This window comes from Plutella xylostella, chromosome 22 (genome assembly GCF_932276165.1).
Source record: "Plutella xylostella chromosome 22, ilPluXylo3.1, whole genome shotgun sequence".
Lineage (NCBI taxonomy): Eukaryota > Metazoa > Arthropoda > Insecta > Lepidoptera > Plutellidae > Plutella > Plutella xylostella.
Genome location: NC_064002.1, coordinates 8968643 through 8994278, shown reverse-complemented (window position 1 = coordinate 8994278; position 25636 = coordinate 8968643). Strand labels below are relative to the sequence as shown.

Sequence of the window (25636 nt, the reverse complement as noted above, 5' to 3'; positions counted from 1 at the left end):
GAAGCTGTCGTCAGCCGCTGCCACTGACAATGCGTTATTCATCACAGTCCCGGGAAGCGCCTGGTGAACGCACGATTTCACCGACCCATCAGAGGGTCAATTTAGCATCACGAAAAATATATAACTTATCGGAGAGCTGCCATGCCTTCGGCACGCTTATTACAACGCAAGAAAGCCACCATGAATCGTTTTCGAAAAGCTAGAGTGGCCCTCTCTAGGCGCCGCTGGTGAATCGACCCCACGAGCTGATTTCAAACTTTTAAAGAGGTTCAAGGTTGGAGAGTTATAGCTGGAGAAAATCTCTTACCTTCACACTCAAGTGATAAATAGATAAGGATTGCTCAAATTTAGCTACTTTCATAATTAAGACAGGTCTCTACATGGTTTTGTATAGCTTTCCTTTCACTGAAGTTGTAGCTCCCGCAATTCTAGGCCTATTTGCATGTGCTTAAATCTGCGCACAACACAACCCTCCAGTACGAGTTACGCAACAGCTAATTAAGCGCACATCCAGAGTTGCAGACGCGACAGGTCACTGCGTAGTGTGCCAATTCCGGCGTCCCTAATGCGGTACCGCGAACTGCCCACACGCATACCTCGGCGGCGGCCGCCAATTGTGCCAATATAAAATGCATTAACAACACTGCAGATGGTGACAGATTTAGACGTTGAATTGTTTATGCGACAGCGGAATTGGGTCACAGGCTGCGCTCTATGTCCTGTCTGCTGCTTGTTGTTCTTTGCGGTATTTTTTGTAATTTAGAGTCGTTTGCGTTTCTGTTCTTATGTAAGTATAATAGAATTTCATATTTATCGAAACCTAGAGATTATTCTTTGTATAATAATGAAATTGTTAGTGTAAAATGGTGTCGATTATGTTGTCTTTATCTTTAAACTAGTTGTAAACACCAGAAATAATCGTTGACTCGTGGTATAATATCGAGATCATAATTTCGAGATTGTGGATTATGGCATGCTAACTTAGTGTTCCTATAACAAACGCCATCTTAGCAGAACTCTCATGCAAATGTCCCATGCCATACATGGCCTATCATTCCACAATAATAGAACGTTGTACATAAACTAATGTATGTACATTGGAGTACAATCACATAGTAGAGGCATATGGACATAAGGCGGGCGGCAGCGATGCAGACATGGCTGAAATTGCTTAATAACTGACCATTATGTCAAGTAAATTACCTACACTGCAAGTTCCGTTCTCTACATAGCTTACAGTTTAGGTAACCACCGCTATCTAACATCAGCCTATCAGTAGGATATTAGTATCGCTTACTCCAATCTTGCAATGCTTGGCAATTATTTTATTTTTTATTCGAATTTAGAAGCGCGGCAATTAAAATTATGTAGCTTAAAATCGAGAAAAAGTAATAGAAAGAAGTCTATACTAGTTTCGTTTTTCATGTTTGAAAAGAGAACAGAAGTAAAAATAAGAATGTTAAATAGTTAATTGTTTTAAAGCTACGAGCTGTAAATATTGTTGAAAGATTGTAGCCTTTGTCCGATGGAGGGCAAGTTTCGTTTCATGCGATTCATAAAGCCGGGTGCATGTACTGCGCCGTAATGTGTAGTGTGCACGCAACCCGCGCCCGCACTCTCTGCACTCTGGGAAACTATTCGCGGCTCTCCGGACTCAGAGACTTTATACATTAAAATTGTATAATATTTTATACTATAAGCTCTTTGTTTTATCTGAACATGCATATGCAAATGCTAGTTTGCCTGTAGTCGCCGTTACACTTTCAGAACCTGAAAACGTTTCAAGCTTGAAGCTTATTTTATTACCACTGACTCTAAATATGAACTGCATACGACAGGACTAACCACATTCATGTAAACCGTAAAACATGCAAAAAAAAACAACCGAAACATATAAGACTCGGTTTAAAAGTGAAAATCTAATAAGGTTAGTACTGAAATCGTTAAACTGTTAAAGCAAAAAGCCACGCGAGGAAATTCCGAGCTGAATTCTCATATCTGGGGAAGGTCTGAACTTACGGGTTTTACAAGTTGCTGCAATAACCATGGTTTATGTGTTTACTAAGTACGTATACAATATGGAGGAATTCGCTTGCTAAGTGCGTGCCTTGATAGGGCGAAGCATGTCCGTGGGAAGGGAACCATGGCTTCGTTTATGCGATGTAGAGCAGTATTTCCTTACTATATGTATACAGTGAATTTTGAGCTTTGTAAACAGTGGTTTTATGCCAACGTTTTGATCCCTGGAAAAGTATAATAATAATGCATGTAGCATTACCCGATACAATTGGATTTATTCAAACTAATTAAGTACCTAACAACAAAAAGGCTTGCTCAGGAGGCTTCACGCGTTGCGCAGGCGCAGGCAGCAGTGACTCAAAATTAGTGCGTACGCGATTGCGTGCGAATAATTGCCTTACGTTTCTAGATGCACTATCGGACGAATAGCGGCTGTTATTACACTATCTGTGCGCATCTGCTGCATACTGCAGACATAAAACCGTTCAAATGAGAAAATAACAGGCTCCATAATGCTGCCATGGAAAATGCGAATTTTTCCACCGCGAGAAAGCCTACTAATTGACGTAAAGAAAACGCCCTTGTCTCGTTTCGGCTCGAACAATGAATTGTAAATTAAAATCTCGCATTTACAGCTCGGCAGAAAGTCTTTGATGTGTTGCAACAATAAATTAATTGAACAATGGCATACCTATTAGAAATATCAAATGTCATCTCTAATGATATTATGTGTAATGTGATGACGGGCATTTTACTTATATTTTTAAATATTTGACCTGTGCTAGACACCTAGGTACTGCAGGTGTTTTCAATTATAATAATGATGATCAGAAATAGATAAATATTATCACTTTTGATTCGATCGATTCTTCCTATAAAAGTTCGCTGCAACTTTTGTACGATCGCAGCACCCACAGTATCCCAGTCATTTATCACACCACGTAAAGTTATGATAAAGACAGTAACTAAACAATGAGTAAGCATTGATTACAAATTATGCTGTGAAAAAATCTATGTAACAATTACCCAGCAAAAACGGTCTTTAGCAGCCTATTGAAGTCTATAGCGCTATTAAAGCGTTAAAGAAAGTTTTTGCTACTAATTAATCGCTAAATTATAAAGCCGCCATCGTTACTAACACAAATGATAATTTTTATATGACTTTAATTGAACTTTCATGAATATTTACGGCTTTCATTAGTAGAATATGCATTTTTTTCATGGTATCTTTGAGAATTGCGGTATCTTTATTTGTTTTGCACTATCGCTCGTGTAATTTCCCGATACAACTGTCGGCTTTGTTTTACGACTCTAATCAATTTCTACTTATTGTCTGTACAATTTATTAATATGTCATTAGACTAATTAAGTTTATTAAATTATTATAATAACAGAAAACTATCCAATTTAAAAAAAACTTTTAGTTTAGGTTAATTAGTTTTAGAGCTCATTATTAAATTTAAAAAAATACATTAAAATATTGATTAGGTACCTAGTCTAGATACTGAGGTACCAAGGTATAAGTAGTAATAGTGCAGTAAAACCTCTACAGATGATCGTAGGAAATATTTATTATTTAAAAAAGTCATAATTGGCTACTGTATGTTGCTGTTTCAATGATTCATAAATTTGAATAAAGCGGATTCTCATACAATGATCAATAAAGGTGTTATAACTTATCTTTCCTTGGTCGTGCCTGCTAAGTCATAAACTTAGTCATTCATACACAGAAAATACAGTATATTTAATAATACACATGCTAAAGTTATAGTCGTAAAGTCGATTGTTCTATAATTGTAGTGAGAAACTAGATGCTAATTTGCAGTACTTACGTTATTTTTATCTATTAAAGCTTATTTCAGATTCAATTCTATAAATATCTAATATCTTGACCCCTCTTTAATCAAAATATCCTTCCACCCTAAGGTTGTCTTGAAAAAATCGCTTTAAGCGATAAGACCGCCATTTTTGTACATAGTTTATAGTATTTAAGTTATGTAAGTTTCTTTTATGTGTGTGTACAAATAAAGAATATTCTATCTATCTATCTATATCTTATAAGTTAAATCATAAATTGCAACAGACTATTGAAAGCAATTCATCTTATTAAGCCACTCTCAACTAACATAAACATTTTAAAGAGAGAAAAAAAATCGGCCATCAGTCGCAAAGATTGCAATTAAAAAGTTGTGCCCTCATGGAGAGATGGGGCATGGCACAAATAAAGAAATGTGCCGGCAATTGAGCAGAACTGGCAACACTGGCGGTCGCCACACGCGAGGCTACGCGGAATCTGTGTTGCCAGGGAGCGGTGGGAAATACGTTTATTTTTATTTTGTTTTAGGTAGAAATAAAATTTATAGGAAAGACATTTTTAAATTTCAAGTTAAAGTAGTTAAGTAAATTAGCAATGTAATAGTTTTTTGTACTTTACCGGTAGTCCTTACTACTTACAAATAACATGTACTTACGCTCTAGTGCCTACTTTAAGAATACTGTTAACATATTCAGAAATAAATAAGTTTTTTTTTTATTTAATTTTTTTGGCTATGACTCGATGGTTGAAAATGAGATTCTTATCTATCAACTTAATCGAAAAAAAATATGTAGGTAAAGGTAAGTTATAATTTTAAAAACGACTTTTTGTGCATCAAAAAAACTTTTAACACAATCTAAAAATAAATAACGTCACATCAAAACTTAAAGGAAATTGGTGACATTACTCGTTTATGACAGATGAAACTATTTGTCCGCTTTTAAAAATAAAAAATGTCACCCTAATTACAGAACCAGTTAAATTAAAACGGCTAATTGAAAATCAACCAACTGTATATTTATGACTGATAGTGAACTATTAAAAAAGACCATGGCACGGGTGATAGTTGGTAATATTTGTTTCAGGCATATTGAGTAAGAAAAAGAATCAAGATAGGATTTTGGCGCCGTAAATCTGCATATTACCCAAGCCCAGTGCGTCGCGGCACCAGTAAAAACTCAGTAAAAAGTTGAAGACGCCACTTTTTTCTCATCTCATTTGACAAATGAGTACACCCCGTTCACGAGCTGCTGACGAGGGCGGTGACAAAAAGCGTTGGCTTTCAGTGAAGCAGCTGAATTAGTTCTGGACGGTTAGCAGCCGCCGCCGCGCCGAGCGTGCCCGACACAGATGACGCGGGTTGTAATTTTTATTGCATTTTTTATTTATTTTCGTCTCAATTACGTATGTTAAATTTTAGGCAGACTACTCGTAGATAGAAATATTTTATCTTTTTTAACCCCTGACAGAAAAAGAGGGTTGTTATAAGTTTAGCATGTCTGTGGTAGCGTAGCTCCCAAACGGCTGAAACGATTTTCTTAATGTTTTATAATATGACCTTATAAAATATTAAGAAAATCGTTTCAGCCGTTTGGGACCAGGTAATGTTACTTCGAGTATTTATCTTAATTTAACTTTATTCATTCAATTTTTTATCACATTGCTTTTTTCCTATTGTGCTCTCCGTTATGAACTAAACCTCGAACAGAAGAGCAAAAATAAAATCACTAGCCACTCGACGCTCGGCAGCTAACTGTATCTCAAAGCTGCCGATTTGAAATGATTTACAGGCTCACGACGCGAATTTCATAATTAAGGATGTGCCTCGAGATATGTCGATAAAACACCGCCGCGTCGAAACAGTTTGATGTGTTCACGTGATTAAAATAAATACTCGCCACGTCCCGCAGACAGCTGCTTCTTCGGGGGATAATTGAAACGGCGATTTATACACCCGCCAAATTTATCGACCTCGCCGATTTATAGTGCAGCCCTACAGCCCAGTTATTATTTTAACATTTCATTTGTGACAGACAGTGTTGCAACACCGCGTAGCAACGGTACCGGTCGTGATTCTCGCATCGAAAGAACTCTCGTATACGACAATGAACGTCAATTTTTATTGCAACTGTAACTCTACCGTGTCGTTATCAATGTCGACACGATTCTTGTGGAAACGTAATAAATACAGCTACTCAATATCTGCTTGAGATTAATTCAACTTGTTTCGATAATAGTACTATAAAATCCCATTAATTTTGTATCGAGATGTCTACTTGTAATTAAGTTTTCAACACGACAACCATTTAATCTGATTGCGACTCAATAAAGACGTTATCGTCCGAGCGATATCGAGATTGGTCGGAATCATTTGTTTTAGCTCTTGTTGTTCATAACCAGCTGTCAGAGCATGGCGGCTCCACAGAAGCCCCTCGCCGCGTATTCTCTCACGAGTTCACAAAACTATATAATATATAACACTTTGCTCATAAATATCATATTATAAGTTTGGGTGTTAATTCTAGTCGTACTGTATTTAAATTTTAATAGCTCATACAAAAGTTACAGCGAAGAAAACACATCTGACAAACACTAACTTGAGTCGCTCTTGCAATATTTTACATCTTAACTAGCATTGCTATTCATCTCTATGTCAGCTACCTTATTTTCAGTCATTTTAATGAAGATGGTATATGTGGCAAGCTAACCGCAGCTCACACCTCAAAAACAATTATGGAAAACAATAAATTTAAATGTTTCGCGCCCTCGGCTGGAGCGCGGTCCAATTAGGTCCGCGCCGCGTCCGCACTAAATCTTTGGGCGCTACCACGCTACACTAATTCATACACAGCCTCCGTCCAGCATTCATACGCGGCTGCAACGAGTAGCCGTAACTGTCAACGGCGACGTGGACTTTAACAGCTTAGTGGTTATCGATAAATCGTCGTCGTCGTCGTGCAACACTATAGAGGCAGATATACATAGAGTGCACTTTGCCTCGTGTTCCTTTAACGATAATGCAACAGAAATTCAATTAAAGGTGGCGCTAGTCAAATTGAACGAAATACATTTATGTGGTTTCTTCGAATAACCCACAATAATTTCCCAAACCACTTTATAATTTGAAGATATAAATGCGGCGGCGCGTGCGCGTCCACCTGCCTCTAAGCCCCAGTAATTATTCCTCCACTTATTATATGATTATATGAGTTTTTTGGTGCTTTCAATCAAATTACACCTTGAGCCGACCACTTGGCTGCGTACGAGTGAGATGTCATAAGAATATTTTAATATTTTTTGTCGAATTTCGGTGGTAACGGTTGTGGTGAGGTTATAAATGGACAGTTAATGGTTCAAATTGAAATTAACATCGCTCCCATATTTTTGAAGTATTTTTTGACAATTTCAGTGATCAGCTGGCTTTTAATGATGGATAGCAGATTACTGGAAAATACGCTACCATTCATTACAAGTACAAAAGTACTAAACTGTAGTAGAAAAGTACTAAACGTTACTGTTATTAAAGGCACGTCTCATAAAAGATTCAATAAAATACACTCCACTTCCACTGCAGCTTTTAATTAAAGTAAAAATTAAAATTGCATCGCAACAAAAATTGTCACACCTGACAACCACTGAGTAATTTCGCGACATCAACGCAAACGTATTATTTTTAAAGCAAATTACTTATTGCTGGAATTCTAGACCGTGAGATCACCTGCACGATAGCGCTTCGTCTCCTTGCTTCTAAATTTGAAGTGGCGTAAATTGTGCAGCATGCGTCGCTCTGCACTCATGCGCATCGATTGTGTGATAGTCGCCCATAAATAAATAATTAGAGAGACAGAGGCGGAAGTGGCGGCAGGAGGGAGGGGGATAGTTAGATGGTAATCTGGAGCCACCGCTTTGTGTCAAGCGTCAGATGTTATCAGAAGATGTTTACAGATGTTCGGCGCGGCAGCGGCATCGGCTGACCTAACTAATGTCATAGACGACTGATCCATTTTGTATCCTGATCTGGTTTTCTTGACAATGCTAATTGATAAATTTAAAATCTTTATTTCCCATCAAACAAAACTCTTGCTGTTCCGCATCTTGAGCCAAATACCCAGATCATTTTCTCTTTCACTATATTTTAATATTATCCTGTTTCACTATAAAAAGTCAACAGCCAAGCAACGAAGACGTGTTTAGAGCCGTGTATTTCTGATCGGCCGTAGATCACCACTAGATGGCAGCAGATTCGGTGGCTCTCAGCCAGATCTCTGATGATCTCTGTGCGGCACCATCTACCGGGATACAGAATCTAGCAGACACGTCTATTTGTAACTACCGATGTCTATCTTTCATTACGCACTCAGTCATTATGATTCTGTTTTATGCGCTACCGAAATATTGGTGTGTTTTAAGTTTAATTTGTGTTTGTCTTATTATTGTATTGTTTTTTTCTGGCTATAGGTGGCAATATTTTGGTATTCACAAGTGACGTTATCGACAGTGTTCTTAGCTATTATATTATTATGATATAAGTATTATTTTATTAATGTATTGTAAAAGTTACGATCAAAGTAAATTATAAAGCACAGCAGCTATGACTCAATGATTACCGAAACCAGAGGACAAATTGCACGTTGTAACATTTGAATTATTGCCATTGATACCAATAATAATAATAACGAATCAATAGCAAGGAAGGAGCGACAAAAGCTTGTGGCAATGAATAGTATTGTGCAATGTACTGCGAGGTAGGTACGTCTGGACCTAAGCTACGATTGTTACATGAAGGACGCTGCCTTATCTCCATCCAAATATCAACTGGGCTATGCAGCTGCCATTGCATTTTTATACAACTAAGTAAAATACTCATAAATTAAATGTAGGTTACAAATCTAAATGTAATTAGTAATTACATACGTTATCTTAAGCATAATTAATTATAGAACAAATAGTTATAGCCAAGGAACCCTCTAACATGGAAGAAGTGAGATACATTGGTTAACTTTTAATCGCTTTGTGAACTAAAACTACCCATTTTCACAAAATTTATTACGAAAACGGTAAATCAGACGGGAATTGCTTACTAAACAGAATGGGAGCTGTGGCTCATGAATAAAAACATACTATTTAGCGTTACACTCTACACGTCTTCACAAAAGCGCTTTTACAAGGACGCGTTCACGCGATTCGTTACTTTTAAGTGTCCGTGCTAAGATTCAAAGTTGCTCAGATATAAACTGTATTGGGCATATCAAAGTTCAGAAATGTGGGGCAGTTCTACGCAAACGCATTTCCGGCCTAACGTTGGCGGGAAAAAGCCATTTAAAACAAAAAAGAAAAAAATAGTAACGCGCCGCGCGCCGCTTGGACTCTTCCGGTGGGCGCCATTTTTTTCTGTATTGCCAACAGATAAAATCTTTCCGGCCTACTGCGCGGACACCCGCTTTATTCCCTTTGTAATAGTTTATTTATGTGATCGTGTTTTGGCAGAATTAGACGTTCCTTAATCAATATCTAATTAGTTTTTAACTTGAACCAATGAAGCTCCCAATCATAGCTTACTGTAAACTACTTTGATAAACGCTCAAGAGTAGGTACCCAACCTAAACAAACCCTAAGTATGAATGAAATACATAAATAAAAAAAACCTATTTTGCAACAGTATTTTTGTGCACAGAATAAACAAAACAATGAGCTGTAGGTAATAAAGGGCATTTACATTGCTACGAATTGTACGGACCGCCGAACTTATGTAAATGGGATAGCTGTTCAATGTTGAATATTCAAATTGATGTCATTATAACATTCGGCCGAATGTACCCGTCGCGTTTGGCCAGTGGCCAGTCGCATGTACTGTAATGTAATGAGTAAATTAAGCCTGTTTTTAAACAAAGCCCGCTAGTTAAAGCCTGACTCCCCGTTTGTTTTGTTTTGAAAACTTTTGCACAAAATGCACTCTTGAAATAATCTCCATAAACGTTTTTCGTATCCATTAGCTATTGTAGCCGTGCGAGAGCTAAAGCTCCTTCAAAATGAACCTCATAAAAGAAAAACACGAGAAAAAACGGTGACTGTCAAATTCTCTCGGATGTTGGCTGAACAAAACAGCACTTTAGCCGAAAAAAAAAGAAACTAGAAGAGCGTTCTCGATTCAAAAATTGAATTGATCGCTCCATTGTATTCCAAATGTATCATTTGAACTGTTATTATGTTCCCTCTCTCTCTAGTTCTCAATATGACTGGTAATCCAATACTTTTGTATCGAAGGCACTTAACGAAACGGGCGAACAGATCCAAAACGTGTTATTGGTACTTAATCATTGTTTTTATGATTATAGTTTCGAGTGAGTTTGAATCGCTTCACACTCTCCGGCAGGTTGTAAAAGGCTTCTTCACTTCGATATAAATAAAACAAATGCCTGCTAAAGAAAGAAAACAAGCGACCGCAAAAGTAACTTTCTTTTCATCGAAACTTAAAGTTTGGCCGAGAAAAAAACGGATAGCCCACAAAAAGCTAATCGACTATAACACGGAGGAAGTAACGAATAAACGAGCGTGATAAATTAAATAAACAAATTCAACAAAAAGTGGGTACCACGAACAGACGGATCGTCCTGTGTATGTAATATTGCGGTCGCGTCGGCAGGTACGGCCGGGAATCGAACCCACGCACTGCGGTATACTAATCCTATTAGCCAGCCATTGTGGATGGCCAAATAAATAATTTATTTTCGATTGAATTCAATTTGGTACCTATAACGTGGATTCCCAACGGACATTATTTGTCACAGAGGTGCTTACTCATGTCATCTATTTCATTTATAAGAATCAACAAACACATTTTAAATCTTATTTCGAAATGTCAATATTAGATTAATGTCCTAAGTCCTAACATAAAAAGTCTAGGTAGTTATATATTTATTCCTTTTTTTCAATTACAAGTATCAACCTAAAACAAACAATTTAATATGAAACCCACCAAATAGAACGAGTAAAAGTTCACTCAACTCCAAACTTTCCCATATCAATCAAATCTAATCAATGAAACAAATAAACTACTTACTTATATTATATCAGAAACATTTCCTATCAAAAGTGATGTTATGAAAAACAATAAAACACAATAGCGCTAAGCCCCAAATTATACTCAGAGTAAACTCTCAAGATCCTTGCAAGGTTTTTTATAGAACAGAACGGCGAGGGGCAATTTGGACCACAATGGGGCATTTGTAGCGACTCTACAATCGAATAACAACATAAAGAAAATGATGCAAACATACTTGAAGAGTGAAGTTGTGAATTGTAGCTTTCATGCAGTTTTAATACATATTTATGCCATCATTTATTGGGTAAACAAATTGCGAACATTTATGTCAGCTTCGTGATTTATTTTATTAATTAATACCAACCAATACTAGTATATATTAATATTAAATATACTAGCGTACCTACCTATATTTAAATTAAATATAAAAAAAAACTAAAGTAAATAGGTACTTACCTAATAAGCAATACCAACTGACTTGAAATAATTTAGGTTCCTAAGTATTATTTCATCTTTAATATTTATGACCCACCCTGAAACCGTATATAACTGTTTTTTTTTAAAGAAGTATATCAAACAATGCATTTAGTATAAAGTATCAACACGAGGCGGGCGCGGGCGGGTCGGTAAATCACACAATAAGCCGAAGCTTTGTTGTATGAATTGCGTTTTTTGTGTGAAATCGATCACGGCTCGCTACGGACAATCTCATAAACTGTATCGTATTGAATAACCCAATGGACATTTAGATCTCTCAAATTACATATGCAATAAGAAAATTACCTTTTTGTCGTTAAAAATGTCGTTGAATTATATATTGTAAGAAAGGTAACGATTGCCAAAGTGAATATTAATTTACGACAAATTCAAGTTAAGTTATTGTGAGTATTAAATAATGTTTGCATATTTATTTTAATGGTATTTCCTACTGACCTTAAAATACTGAAATATAATTTAAAAGTCAACCACCATAAAGAATAAATTTGAGCGTGGACATGTTAACAATATATTAACATGCCCGCGGAATATTAAGAGGCGATCAGTGACAGACCGAGAGCCGACGGTAGCTCATGCTGCGACAAACGTTAATATGTATGAGGAGGCGGGCCCTGACAATTTCTGTATTGCTCCCAGTGTACCTCCACCATTATTCCCTTCGACTACTGAAGTAGCATTTCCTTTGTGCCACTTCCGAATCATTACAAACAGCATTGTTGCCTCCTTTAAAAGGCCAATAAAGTATACATTTCAGCAAAAAAACTCAAGTGCCCTTATTTAAGGGCGGCTTTTACCGTCTTTGTGTAATACAGTTTTGTTGAGTCCCAATGTATCGATGACAGAATTTGCATGAGAGGATTGGTTATTGTTTCGCTTCAAAACGGGGTTGTGAGTGTCGTGAGAGTTGCAGTTCAAACGTTGACAGCTGGCGTGTGACAATTAAAATTTAAATTCCGAATGTTGCGGGATGTTGCGGAAGTGCCATTGTAGTGGTGTCTTTTGTTTTTTTTTGTAAATGAGCAATGTAATGAGAAATGACATAGATCCAGCACAAATATTGATGTTATCGTCATCCGTTGCGGCCTCGTCCTTCGTGTGACATAAAAGGCAGGTGAGGACACATCGGAACCGCTGAAAATGGGATTTCAGATAATGCAGCACAAAATTTACTGTACATCTTTGTAAATATAATTTTTATGTCCCTTAATTCAGTACCTATACTTTATGGAAACAAAGATGTTATTTAAATTATTGGGGTGGTCCTTTATGTGGGGTTATCTGTCAAGCAGATAGTGTCAAGTCTTCCCGCGGGACGGGGTGGCGCTCCTCTGGGAATAACTCCGCGGTTATATTTACCCAATTTAGAGGGTATTTTATTTTTATTGGTATGAGAGAGTTGTTAATAATGGTTTTTGCTCACTGATGTAAAAGCATAGGACGAGGCACTAGAAGAATCTCATTCTATTTCAAACTTACATCCTATAACTACAGGTATCGTAAGCTAAGAGTTATCCTTATACCTCACGAATAGTATTCCCTACGCCATGGAGGTAGTAAGAGTACTCACGTTATGCAGCTTATAGTAGAGTCCGCATGCGTTGCATACGGGCTCGCCGTTCTGGTTGCGTCGCCACAACGTCGTCGTCGTTGTCTTGCAGTTGGCACACGACGTGCCGGCCCGACGCGCCGCACTCTGTAACGACTGGAGAAAATTGATTGTTAATAAAAAAATATAGAGGAGAAAGTTTAGGGAAATCAGGAAAAAAGATGGATTAGGGTTGCACGTTCCATGGCAGGCAGTTGTTAAAATTCTTATAAATTGCACGGGTCAAAGGTATTTAAAGCAGGCAAGTAAACAAAAGCAATAAAAAATATCAACTACAAGTAAAACTTCCCCCAACCCAACAGTGTTTTTAACAGCTACAGTAACAGTTTCAAGAGGGGGCCACAAATGCAAATACGACCATAAATATTCACCCTGAAACAATCGTCAAAAAAAAACCTCAAGATGCAAAATGAACGACTGTCAAAAGCTCGCGGCCCCGTCGCCGGTCGATACGAAAAAGTAAGTAGCTATCGTTCCTACGCACCTGCCCATTACTGGACGTCAATCAAACAAAAAATATTGGGGCAGTTCTCAACGAATAACCGGCTTCTGTTCTAAATTCAAAACCTTTAACGAATTTTTGTAGTCATTGCGGGTTTTCCGGTTTTCAAGCATCAATGTTTTCTATAACATACATCATATTTAGTTTACTGTAAAACATTCTGTGTGTGTAATAGGGCATGCAATACCGCAATACCGGTATTCGTAATACCGGGATCCCATACAAAATTCCCGCTTTTTTCAATACCGATATTGAAAGTTTGGCCGTCGATTGTATTGGCCATTACTTCGGTTTTATTTACACTGATTTTAAGAACGTTCTCTATTAAACTCGGAGATAGTGTCCTTAGGCAAGTGGACAAGTTCAAATACTTGGGGAGCACAATTACATCGAAGTGCGACCTTGACTTCGAATTGAATGGGAGGATAGGAGCCGCTTCTGCAGCCTTCGGCAAACTCCGCAGCAAGGTCTTCCGCTCACACGACATCAAGCTCAAAACAAAAGTGTCCGTCTACATGGCGATCGTTCTCCCAAACCTTTTATACTCGTCAGAGACGTGGTGCCCATACCGAAAACACATCCGTATGCTGGACCAATTCCATCTTAGATGCCTACGACAGATTATGAACATCAAGTGGTCGGACTATGTTCGCAACACGGAGGTGCTGAGACGAGCCAAGGTCAGCGGAATAGAGGCTTACCTTATGCGACGACAGTTAAGATGGAGCGGACATGTCTCCCGGATGAGTGAAGAGAGAATTGCCAAACGCATCTTTTACTCTGAGCTTCAGGACGGCAAGCGGAAACAAGGCGGCCAGTTCCTAAGATACAAAGATGTCCAAAAGAGGCACATGAAGAGGTGCAATATCGAAACCTCTCAATGGGAAAGTCAGGCACAAAATCGTCCACTGTGGAGACAAATAATCCAAGTCAAGACAAACGACTTTGAAGACAAGAGGATACTCGATCTCGATACAAAACGGGACGAGTTAATGGCCCGACCACCAGCGGCCATAAACTATAATTATGTAAACGGTGTCTTAACGTGTGCCCAGTGTGCACGAACGTTCCAAGCCAAGATTGGCTATATAAGTCACTTGAGGGCACACCAGCGGAACCTTCAGCAACTATAAAACACGGAGTTTGAACGCAGTCGCCATGGCCGAATACGGCTAGGAGGATATATATATATATATATATTGAAAGTTAATACCGGTATTGAAGTAATACCGGAATCGGACTTTTTTAGGCTATAAATAAAGCGATTAAGGTTTAGTTAGCCTTGTGTGTGTATATACTGTGAAAGCGCACTTGTTCCCAACCGTTTAATGCAGTTTTCGGCTGCTAGAAATCTACTGTTGACCATGCGTAAACCGGCACCGGATGTAAAAAAATAGTTTATTCTAAAATTTAAACTCTAAAACTGATTTCTCGTAAAAATCTACAACAAAATACAGAATATGATTGCATTTTCTTGTTTTATTTTGATGTATACGACCTTTAAACACAGTATATGCCATTTATTACAAGGAAGTCTAATACCGGTATTAATACCGGGATCCCGGTATTCAATTGTAATACCGGAACTCAATACCGGTATTGAAAATTGTTCCGGTATTGCATGCCCTAGTGTGTAAGTATCATATCATACTTTTTGTTATAATTTTATTGTGTAATACTTAGATTTAGGTACTTATTAAGTTATATTTAAATCAAATACACAAAGGATAAAAAACAAATCAGTAAAGTTTTATGTTCTTTTTAGTGTCAGTGACAATAACAAGACTGAACTGGAACAGGCCACAGGGTCCCGGCATGCGGTGGCCATTTTACTGAGTCCACAAAGTGGCTCACTCAATTAAAAATGCATTTCGACCCGAACCGGCCGAGAAAATAAAAGACGCGCGCAATCCAACTCATAATAAATCCATTCATTTGTCATGTCATTTATCGGACAAAGGAAATAAAACATTACGCTTGAGTCCCGCTCGATTGGCCCGAGATTCGGTAACTAGATCTCAAACTCTAGGCCGTTCCTACCTCAGTGGCGGCGCTAGTATCTATGCGGTGTGCTGATAGAGTAAGTTTTCGCTTCGTATTTCAGCTAGTTCCTATAGAGCTCGTAGGTATGTGGCTGTAGCGAGGTTATCGTGATTGTTCGGTTTAATTTCGAGTTTGCCGACGAGACGCGGTACAGTCGTGATCGCAATAGTTTTGCGTTTTGGATCTATGGCAGATATCGGTTTGCAAAGTACAGTTGCACTAAATGAACATTCTATTGTTAGTTATTTCAATGAAATATTTAGGTAACTGTACTATTGGATCATGAATCATAGGGTAATCCTCATGTTATGTCTTAAGTTTTAATAAAGTCGGATTCTTAATCATAACCCTAAGAAATATGTTGGAACATAATATATTAGACATGTAATGTAATTCCTCCAAGAATATATGATGTAATAATTAATATCAGATCAAAAAAAAGTGATCGCTGTAAGCGACAGTACAGCTGCATATTGGAATATCTAAATATTAAATGGTTCGCGTGAATATTTGCCGCGTCATGGCAGCTCCTTTGTAAACGAATGAGATTAGAGTTGTCCGTATTAGCCGCCCCATACCGCTCTCCATCGATCGACGTCCACCGCGTCATCGTACAAAGAATGTATTAATTCTTGTTAGATGCTGTGCGCTAGCCACCAAGCCAGTGAATTTCATCAATACAAGTCAGAGCCATTTATTGTCGTCGATATTCATTTGATTTGGAATTCCAAATTCATAACTTTATTCAAAGTGAAATCTTATTATTATATACATAATTATATATATATATATATATATATATATATATATATATATATATATATATATATATATATATATATATATATATTAATATTGTCTTTAATCTTTAAGGATATTTACTTTTGTATTTTTTAATTTTAATTTTATAAATGTAAATGTAATTAGGATATGATATGGGCTTTTTACACCTGAAATAAAGATAACTTAAGAGACTTAGATCGATCTACAGACAAGCTAATGTTATTGTTGATTAATACCAGATTTTATGACTCAATTACCCCCAAACCAATTTTATAATCTGCAGATAAGGTTTCTCATCAGGGTGTATTATAACGGCACGCATCACCCGCCCGGGGGACACCAGTAAATCAGCGCCGAGGGGTCGCCGCTAAGCCGATTACAGGAGTCAAGCGTGGGACACCCCCCGGTACCCCCTGGCGCGCATTTCCACGGAAAAAACGGCTGTTTACTCGTAATTTTATAGCCGAATTACTTTCGCTCCTCAAGCGCTGAAATCGCTGGAAAACCTCGTAAATTTTATAGCCGGATTTATTCGGGTCACTCTTTATGGACCCCTCACATTTAATACTCCACGCACAGATAATAAACTCGACGGTTCCCGTTTGAATTTATTATCGGCGCATCTAAGAATCCTCCCGTATTCCCACAGAAGAGTTTTATTAATTATCAAACCCATTTCACTGTCAACAACATTCCACGGCCGATCGATAGTGTACAGAGAGATTCAAAAAACAACTGAACGGGAAAAAACATGTCACTCGCATGCCGACATTGTTCGAGATAAAAACGAGGCACAAGAGATACTCGCAGGATTCAGCCTGCGGATAATGGCGGCCACTTAACATTTCAGTGTTGTGTAAACTCAAAGCCAGCGCCACGCAAAGGAGCTTCTTTGTCACCGGATCAAAGTACATCCCTTTGTTGCCCCGCGCTGATTGTGCCTACATAATGGACCAGTGTCTCTGCCGAGTGGACAACTCCTATTTATAGTTACCATAATCGATCCCGTCCCATTTGACAATGTTTTTACGAATTTAAAACGGCCCACATTTAATTACGCCTCATTCGCATTGTGCCGTAAATCACGTTCGTATTGAAAAATATAATATGTTTACCGAACAATACATACAGCCATTATGTTAATAAACCAATGAACATTCTGTTAATTTATCAGTAACGAACACATCAACCGAATTAATCTCGCATCACTTCGCACGAACTTCGGCTAATTCAATAAACCACCCACATTAAAAACATATTTCCATAATAGGCTCCCCCCGATACCATCGCGCTATCTCGCGACCCTCCAGCGAACACCTTCTAATCTAATCAAATCACAGCCTCCGCCGTCGCTCGCTAATCTACCTACCTATCTGTGTTCAAACATTAAATAATATTACAAAAAGGGATGGAGACATCCCCTCATATATTCGCAATACAAGCAAAATTTAACCTACCCGGAAACTGCTTTGATATACGCCTACAGTACGTAGGCATACACACAACTCTGTAGCCGGAAAGTACGAACTTATGCGCTGAAACACAGAGCCAGCGTGTGCCCACGAGCACCCACACAGCCGCGCCGTATCAGCGTATCTACGCCATCTAGATCCCACTACGGGAACCCCAAGGGGGAGGCAATCCATTTACCCGAGATTACTCCTCACTGAAAATTCCGTCTAGTCGCTATACAGTTAGAGATGACAATCGCGCGGCAATGGCGCCTGTTTTTAAAGGTTTACACGGCCCCTAGCAGTGAAAGCGCAGAATCGATGTAGCCTTTACCTCTCACCCCTCGCCAGTTTTTCCGGAGTTCCGTCCTTATCTGCCCCGGCCGATTAGATAAAGAGAGATAGAGCGTGAAAATAAAGATTTTCATCGTGTTCACTCACACGGGCGCAGTTTCAGCTGTGCTGTAGTAGGGGTGCTATTGTATGGGTATTTTATGATATAAAGGGTTGGTTGGTATGCGTTGTGCCTCTACGTTTACATGTATGTAAGTAGTATCTAGAAATAACTACCCTTATGAAGGGTCTTGCACGAATCATCAGAAATTAATGATGCTTTTTATAAGCTTTTCAAAGTGTCCTACGAGGCTTTCGTTTACCTCAAACTACGACATTACATTTTACGAAATATGTAATAAAATTCAATCGAGCAGTAAAATGAGGTTGAAAAAACGTGTCGAGCACGAACCTCGCCACCGACGTTACGAGCGCTACGCGAGTGTCGTACAAGTCAGACCGAGTCCGTGGATCGAACAACGAACAACTTGACTGGAGTCATAACAAAGAAGATGCTCGTAAATTTTTCGCATTTTCACACGAAGATGCATCGTCCCCTCCCCCCCCGCCCCCCCGCGCCTCCCATTGGCCGCCGCCTGAACCGCGGAAGCCATGTTGGGAAATTCGCTTTACGATTTATTTGTGTGCGAAGCGTAGCGCGCTGCCTGTGTGCCGCCTGCCATGAAACACAGGGAAATGGGCTCCGTGTGAAATTCATTTAAACCCATTCATTTTCGCATCGCCATTTGTTACTGCGCTCTCCGTTTCTTCCCGAGGACTTGGCTTTTAATATTTTTTATGCAAATCGATCACCGATCTATCTGTCTGAGATCGGACAGCGGTAAGAGGGAAAGGAAAGTTTGACCGAGTCGGTAGGTGTGTTCGATTGTAGTTCATGGGCCGTCGGATTTCATAAATCCGTTAGTAACAACAAAGCGTAGCGGCTGCCCAATAGGAGCCATCGGGCGATACCGATCGGATTGACACATCAAACCGCCGGCCGCTCGTGTGCAGCGCCGCTGATAGACCAACTTACCACTACCAACTTTACAAGCCAATTCCGCCTTTATTACCTCTCTACCAGAGACGTGCACTAACGAGGTTCCGAGCAAATAGTTGGTCTCGGTTCTGTAAGAAGAGATCGATATCGCGTCATTCGAATAGTAATCGAAACTGCCGGCCGTGACGTCCATCGTATACCTAATTGCTAACAGCGAAATGAGTATTCCTTCTTGCACTTAATTAATATAGGAACTCAGCACGTAACGCTGTAAGTACTGAGGTATAATAGTGACCATATAAATTTATCATAAATATATATTAGTAAACATAGAGTTGCTGGTAATAGGCAAAAACTTTAACCCAATCAATTGTGAACTCACTTAGCCACAGTTAGTAGGTACTTCAGCTTAGTCCGTCTATAAATATAGGAAACAGTCCGTGACCTTTGCATACATTACCAACTCACATGAAACGTTGCGGCTAAACCACGGAATCGGTTTATTTCTCAACATACAGTACAATAGGCGACATGAAACTCGTATAGAAACAGCTACTTTTACTTGAAACACTTGACTAATTAGTTCAGGCAGAAGTTGATGGATGATGCCACTAGCGATATAGTTTCTAACAAGTAGAAAGTTGTACATGAGACGCGTGAAAATACAGTATTTTTAAAAGATATATTTATGAAAAAATACGTTTACAGATACTGATATAAAATACGATTTAAATAATTGGATATTTTTTCAGAATTTCAGGCAGTTGAACTTTATCAATAGCAAAATATCAGCAATCAGTTAGTTTCTGAAGAAATTAGGGTCCCCCCAAGCATATCTGGCATAAGTTAACGCATGCAAAATTAAGTAGGTGCTACATATTTAAGTAGATAGAGTTAAAAACTTATAAAATCAACTTAATAAATCAAGTGCAGTGCCATCAATATTATAGGCGAGATAGCATGCAAATACCGAGTAGTCACATTGTATGATGGATGAAGGGCATAAGGCATGCATCATTCTTGTCAACGACTTGAAGGTCCTTGGAAACCATTACTGATTATTGCAACTATTATGCACTTTCCCGCTTTCCGCCATATTGAAATTAAGAAATAGAAAGGAAATTTAGACACTACAAACTTAGAGGCCCAATAGTTCGAAATTCAAAAAGGTTGGAATAGCTTCGTAATGTTTTTTTTTAATTATTTCATTAACTAAATTCTACACTATTTTGTCTCATTTGATACGATTAAAATAAATTTTATTATTACAAAATAATTTCTCATCTGTGTTTAGTTTAGTTCGCGAGAACGTCAAGAGATGTCGCTACGCGTTCGTTTGGAATAGTTTCGTAGCGCGCGTCGTAGGCTTCATCTTGCTTGGCTACGAACTTACGACCTTTACCAGTTCAAGTGTTTGTAAGAAAAATCCAAAACATTAATATAAGTGACGGATTTACTTACTTAACAATTTTGCATTGTAAACTGAAAATAAATAATAGGAACAACTAGAGTGTATTAGCTCCGTCGGAAGCGGACTTAACTGACTCGATAAGGACAGGTGCACATTGATTCACAAGCAGTGGCATTAAAAGTCTCATAAAATGAGTCCCCGCTAACATAAGTTAAAACTGGTGGTAGTTTTAAAAACAAAATTACACAAAGCAAGTAGAAATTATGTCCGGGAGGCGACTAACTGTTGGTAATTCTCGTTGGATATCAGCGAATTTGCATTGAATGGCATCGGCCGGAGGTGTACAGGCCGCGGCCGGGAACCGAACCTCGATACGAGTCGTGCGAGCCCCGAAATATGATTTATTCTTCTGACTTTTTGCATAATTTGTTCTTTGCAACACGGCACTTTATGTCATTTTGATAAATGGCTCTGAATCGGTTTGAGTAGCCGAATTTAATAGTGTACCTGAAATGACACATTGGCTCCGTCAAGTAAGTACTACTAAAGAAAACTTAAGTACCTAACCGTGGTATCAGTTGCAGTAATAGCATCGTAGGAAGATTTTATAGACAACCCATTATACATTGTAAATACAATCCAGATATAACAGCGAAATAATTAATCAAAATAAAACAGGTGAGGTGAAACGCAGGGCCGCGGGCCAAGCTGCGTACAGTCGGAAGTTGTAAATACGAGGCACCTGCCCAATCCCGTCAATAAAACATGCTAATTCTTATACGTTTACGACAACAGTTAGCGAGGTTTTCGCATGGGAAAGTGAGTAGGGTGAATAGTACTGGATAGGCTAGTGGATCGGGATACTATGCGAGGTGAGGGGGTCAGCGGGCAGTTTAGCACCGCGTCATATTTATAATTACCGAGGAGGTTGCGCCGCGCCGGCCTCCGATAAATCAAAATTTTAAATCACTGGTGGGCGTTCCACGGCGGCCAGCGCCGAATAAAATGGAATTAAAAACAAAATAACACGAGGGGGCCGAGCGCGCCCTGAGAAAATTTTAAACATATTTCGCTTTAGTTTTTTTAATTAATACCTTGTTAAATTTTAATATTGAGAGCGTATACGTTATTACAATGGGTGTGCGCGAGATTTTAACTCGCTTTCGGTAACGTATTGGGGGGTTTTACTGGATCATTTTTAACGAGAATTGATAAGGTCCGATGAAGAGGCAACGAGATCATTACCCGCGCGGCCATTTCTGCATTCATTAAAGTATTGGAGCAGTTCTCGGAAACTGAGACCTCGTGACCGACCCGCGGACTGCGACCCCACTGTTTCATTTATACAGGGTGTTTCAAAAAAGGTATGGTAAGCCAAAAGGCGCTAGCTATAAAAAAATGAGATAAAAGTTGCTTCTCCATAGAAACTTTGTTGGTCACATGTCTTTTTTCAACAATTTCCATGATTCGCAAAACAAAAACATACCACTTTTGCAACAGCCTGTATACGAGCTCCTGTTTGCAACGTCAGCCTGCTAATAACATGCGATGTTCGTATTTCAAACATCCTTATTCCATAATGAGCCGTAAAAAGCTTTGCAACAAAAAACACACGGTGCTAACTCGAGTCAGATCCAAAAGAAGAATGGCTGAATACAGTACGTGCAAGCTATGACTAATTTAATGTTTCATTTTATTCAACTTCCCATCATACGTATGTAAGTTTGATGGACAGGCAGTAGCACGGGCTCTTCCCGTTGCGTCTCCTCGCAATTTACCAACCTCCTTACTCTGTCATTTCAATGGAAATAATTCCGAAATAATTAAAACTAATCTTATGTAGGTATAATATTTTAGTAAATAAATACTGGCTCTGCCCGTTTTAAGTGCTGGATTAAACTTTAATAAAAAGCGAAGATCGAGCCAAGTATGTATTTTATGCATCTCAACCCAAAGTCACATAAATTTCTTGATAGAATCCGTAGATACAACTCCTTTAGCTAATGATGAGACACACTGGAGCTGTACCGCGAGGGCAGCGCCCGGTAGCCGCACGGATGGCTTCCCGCGAGACAGCCCGATATTCGGACAGACGTAATGTTTGAGCGGTACTTTTAATATATCTTTAATTTCATTTCATAATTCCTCAGCCTTTTATAACATCTCCGACGCAACGCTACACCAACGCGACGTCTTAAGTACATCTGTCCTTATGATGCATCTTGTCGTTTGAGAATGGACTTGAATCATGACGTGATGTCTACCAAATTTATTATTGTTGACATATTTGTTTTTTATACCTCAAAGTTTACAAGTTTAAAACGTTGTGCCTGTCATTCTTCGATTTAAATTTGAAAAAAGTATTTTAATGGGACATGAAACAACTACGGTAATTTAAAAAAAGTAAGTATATTTAGTACGACGCATCGTATACAAAGGGCAGGTGACGTGATGGTAGAGCGGACTCCGGTTTTTGTTTATCGGTATCATTTACTCCTTACTGACCCTAATGGCGACATTAAGTGATACAGCCAAGTGTTTGTTTTAATAATTATTACTACACAAAAAACAGCTGCAAGAAAGTATGGCGAATTTAGAATGGCAAGCGACATTTTTATTGCACTTGCCATGACTTGGCCTTCTTTATTAGCAGCATGGCTTTTATACAATTAACCCTACTATGTTACTACATGTAGGTATTTTATTGAGTTTGCTATGTGTCTGGTATATTTATTAGTATTAATCAAATGTATTTATTTTAGTATCTAGCATTGCATTGTATGTAACTTTAACAATTTGGTTAAAGAACTGAAAAATCTATCAAACCTGAGACCTCTGGCGCAGTAGCCACCGTCACTATCCACTGCGCTGACCGGTACGTAAATGTGACTATTTTCCACATAATGTATCATCTAAATAGTTTAACACTTAACATTTATACCATTTCTCGTCAGTATTGGATTACATACCAACTGCAATTTCACCCAGCCAATTAATTAAAGGCAACTTACGCACTTAGCCACCGTGAAATGGTTATTGCATAGTTTTTTTATTGTTTAACTTTTTTCTAGCCACACGTTCGAAACCCAATTGTCTTGTGAAGTAATTCCGCACGCTCGATTCAATTAACGAAGGAAGAATGTATAAATGTATAAATAGTTTTTTCACATTCATTAGAGGGGCGTCGGGCCGACTATTGATTTACGGCATCGCATGTGAACTCTATGTATTGTTTTTTGTTCTCGTTGGCGTGATGCTTTAAATTTATGACCAAATTGACATTCATTTTAGACACGTGCAGCAAAAACTCGCGTAATATCCATCATAATAATGGTATGTGTCAAAATAGCACAACCTTGTAAGACGCCTTAAATTAAGTTATGTTCTTCAATCAATTAACCAATATCCAAATATGGCTGCGGCAATACCAACGGCGAACTAAATACAACACAAATTAAAACTGCGAAACAAAAGTCGTTTCGGATTCCCTTGTTCGGTAAACAAGGGTGGCCGTTCAAGTTAACAATACCGATTAATTATCGAGTAAACCCGACGACTCAAATATACCTGTCAGTGCTTTGAACGTCGCGGACCAATTTATATGGGCCCCGAACAAAGGTAAGGGCGGTATACACAATGGCAAACTGTCGCAAAACGACCACGACGCGTCGGACGACGTCGGTGGCTGTTACTGCTCCACACGGGAACCCACCTCATTTAGAATGGTGTCTCAATGTTGTTAATTATCCCTCCCGTCCCTCTCCAACATAGAGCGTCTTCTCTTTCACCTAACCGCTTCCAGTGGAGCAGCGAGATCACCACATCAAACGTCAAATTGATAACCACGGCAGCTATTCATAATTAACCCATGTTTATACCCGCTAATCTTATCTTAATCTGAGTGCAGAGATTTCAGTAGCAAATAGAAAACGTAAATTTTCTCGTGTTTTTATTGGATATACTATATTGTATACACTATTAAGAGTGGATATGTAAATTGGGAAGCTGAAATACATGCGAATGGAGCGGCGCACGCGCGTGCTTTGACGCACGGACCACCGGCCGCTGTGACAACCCTGATTCACGACCCTTTACCGAACTAGGGCTGGCACTGCTTGCACAATCCACAAAAACCTCAAATACTATATTGCAAAACTGTTAGAACACGATTGCGTAATGCATTTTTACACGAGGCATAACTAGAGAAACCGCGATGAGAATTCGCAAACAGCTCATTCCATTCAGCATCGTTTTATTACTTTCAGACTTAGACAAATAAAGGCGATTTCTCATAATAAAACCCAAATTTAGCTAACAATCGTGCATTTGTATGATTTCATTAGATTTACGAGTTTTAAATGTGTGTGTTGTTTGCTTCAACCCTGAGGCGGAGACGGTGTGGACAAGCAGCCATTGTTAGTCGCGGGCCGCCCTCGCCCTGAATAAATACATTCATATTGCCACTCTAAATATCTGCAATCAATGCTCTGCTGAACGCCGACACGCAAAAAACTACTCGGGACCGCCATTACATTCGTTAATGTCCAGGATATAGTCGACTCATTGTTTATGGTGATCGCATTAGGTTTTAATTTCATGAGGATGCTTTACATTTTATTGAATGTTTACCAAATGAATACAAGACATTACTGATAACGTTTTGTATCTTAACGTCTCACTGTCTATCAGAGAGTAGGAAAAAGTAAATGAAGTATAATCAGGCAAAGTTATTCGGCAAAGTGCCGCAGCCCGCCGCCATGGGGAGCCCAAAAAGTGGGAAAAACATGGCGCTAAACCGCGAAAGTGTATGTATTTAAACGCCGAATCCAAGATTCCGCAACACAAAAAAGCGGCCAGCATTCGCTCATTTAAATTTTTCCAAAACGTGAACACAATGGAACAGATTCAAAACGATGCAAGGTTTTTGCTCTATTTTTAATTTTAAAAAAGGAATTTCTGTTCGGCGAGCGCTGTCACATCATTCCCGCGCTGCTAAGTGACGCCGGACGCACGTCACTCTGCTGGATATGTATGTTTTATTTCCATAAGAATCGAACCAGCGCGCGTTTTTAGGAGTCCGTTGTCAATCCATTCTTTAGTTTGTCATATTACCATGCGGCAATAAAATCGCG

At 38.7% G+C, this 25636-nt stretch overlaps 1 protein-coding gene across 3 annotated transcripts in view; it reads right to left on the bottom strand.

Moving 5' to 3' along the window:
- LOC105391196 (GATA-binding factor C) overlaps window positions 1-25636 on the bottom strand; it is a 70333-nt gene that overhangs the window by 3706 nt on the left and 40991 nt on the right. For all 3 annotated transcript variants that reach the window (XM_011562638.3, XM_011562639.3, XM_038122414.2), the window contains exon 5: window positions 12943-13077. In XM_011562638.3, the coding sequence (XP_011560940.2) occupies window positions 12943-13077 (135 nt within the window). The remainder of the gene's footprint in view (window positions 1-12942; window positions 13078-25636) is intronic.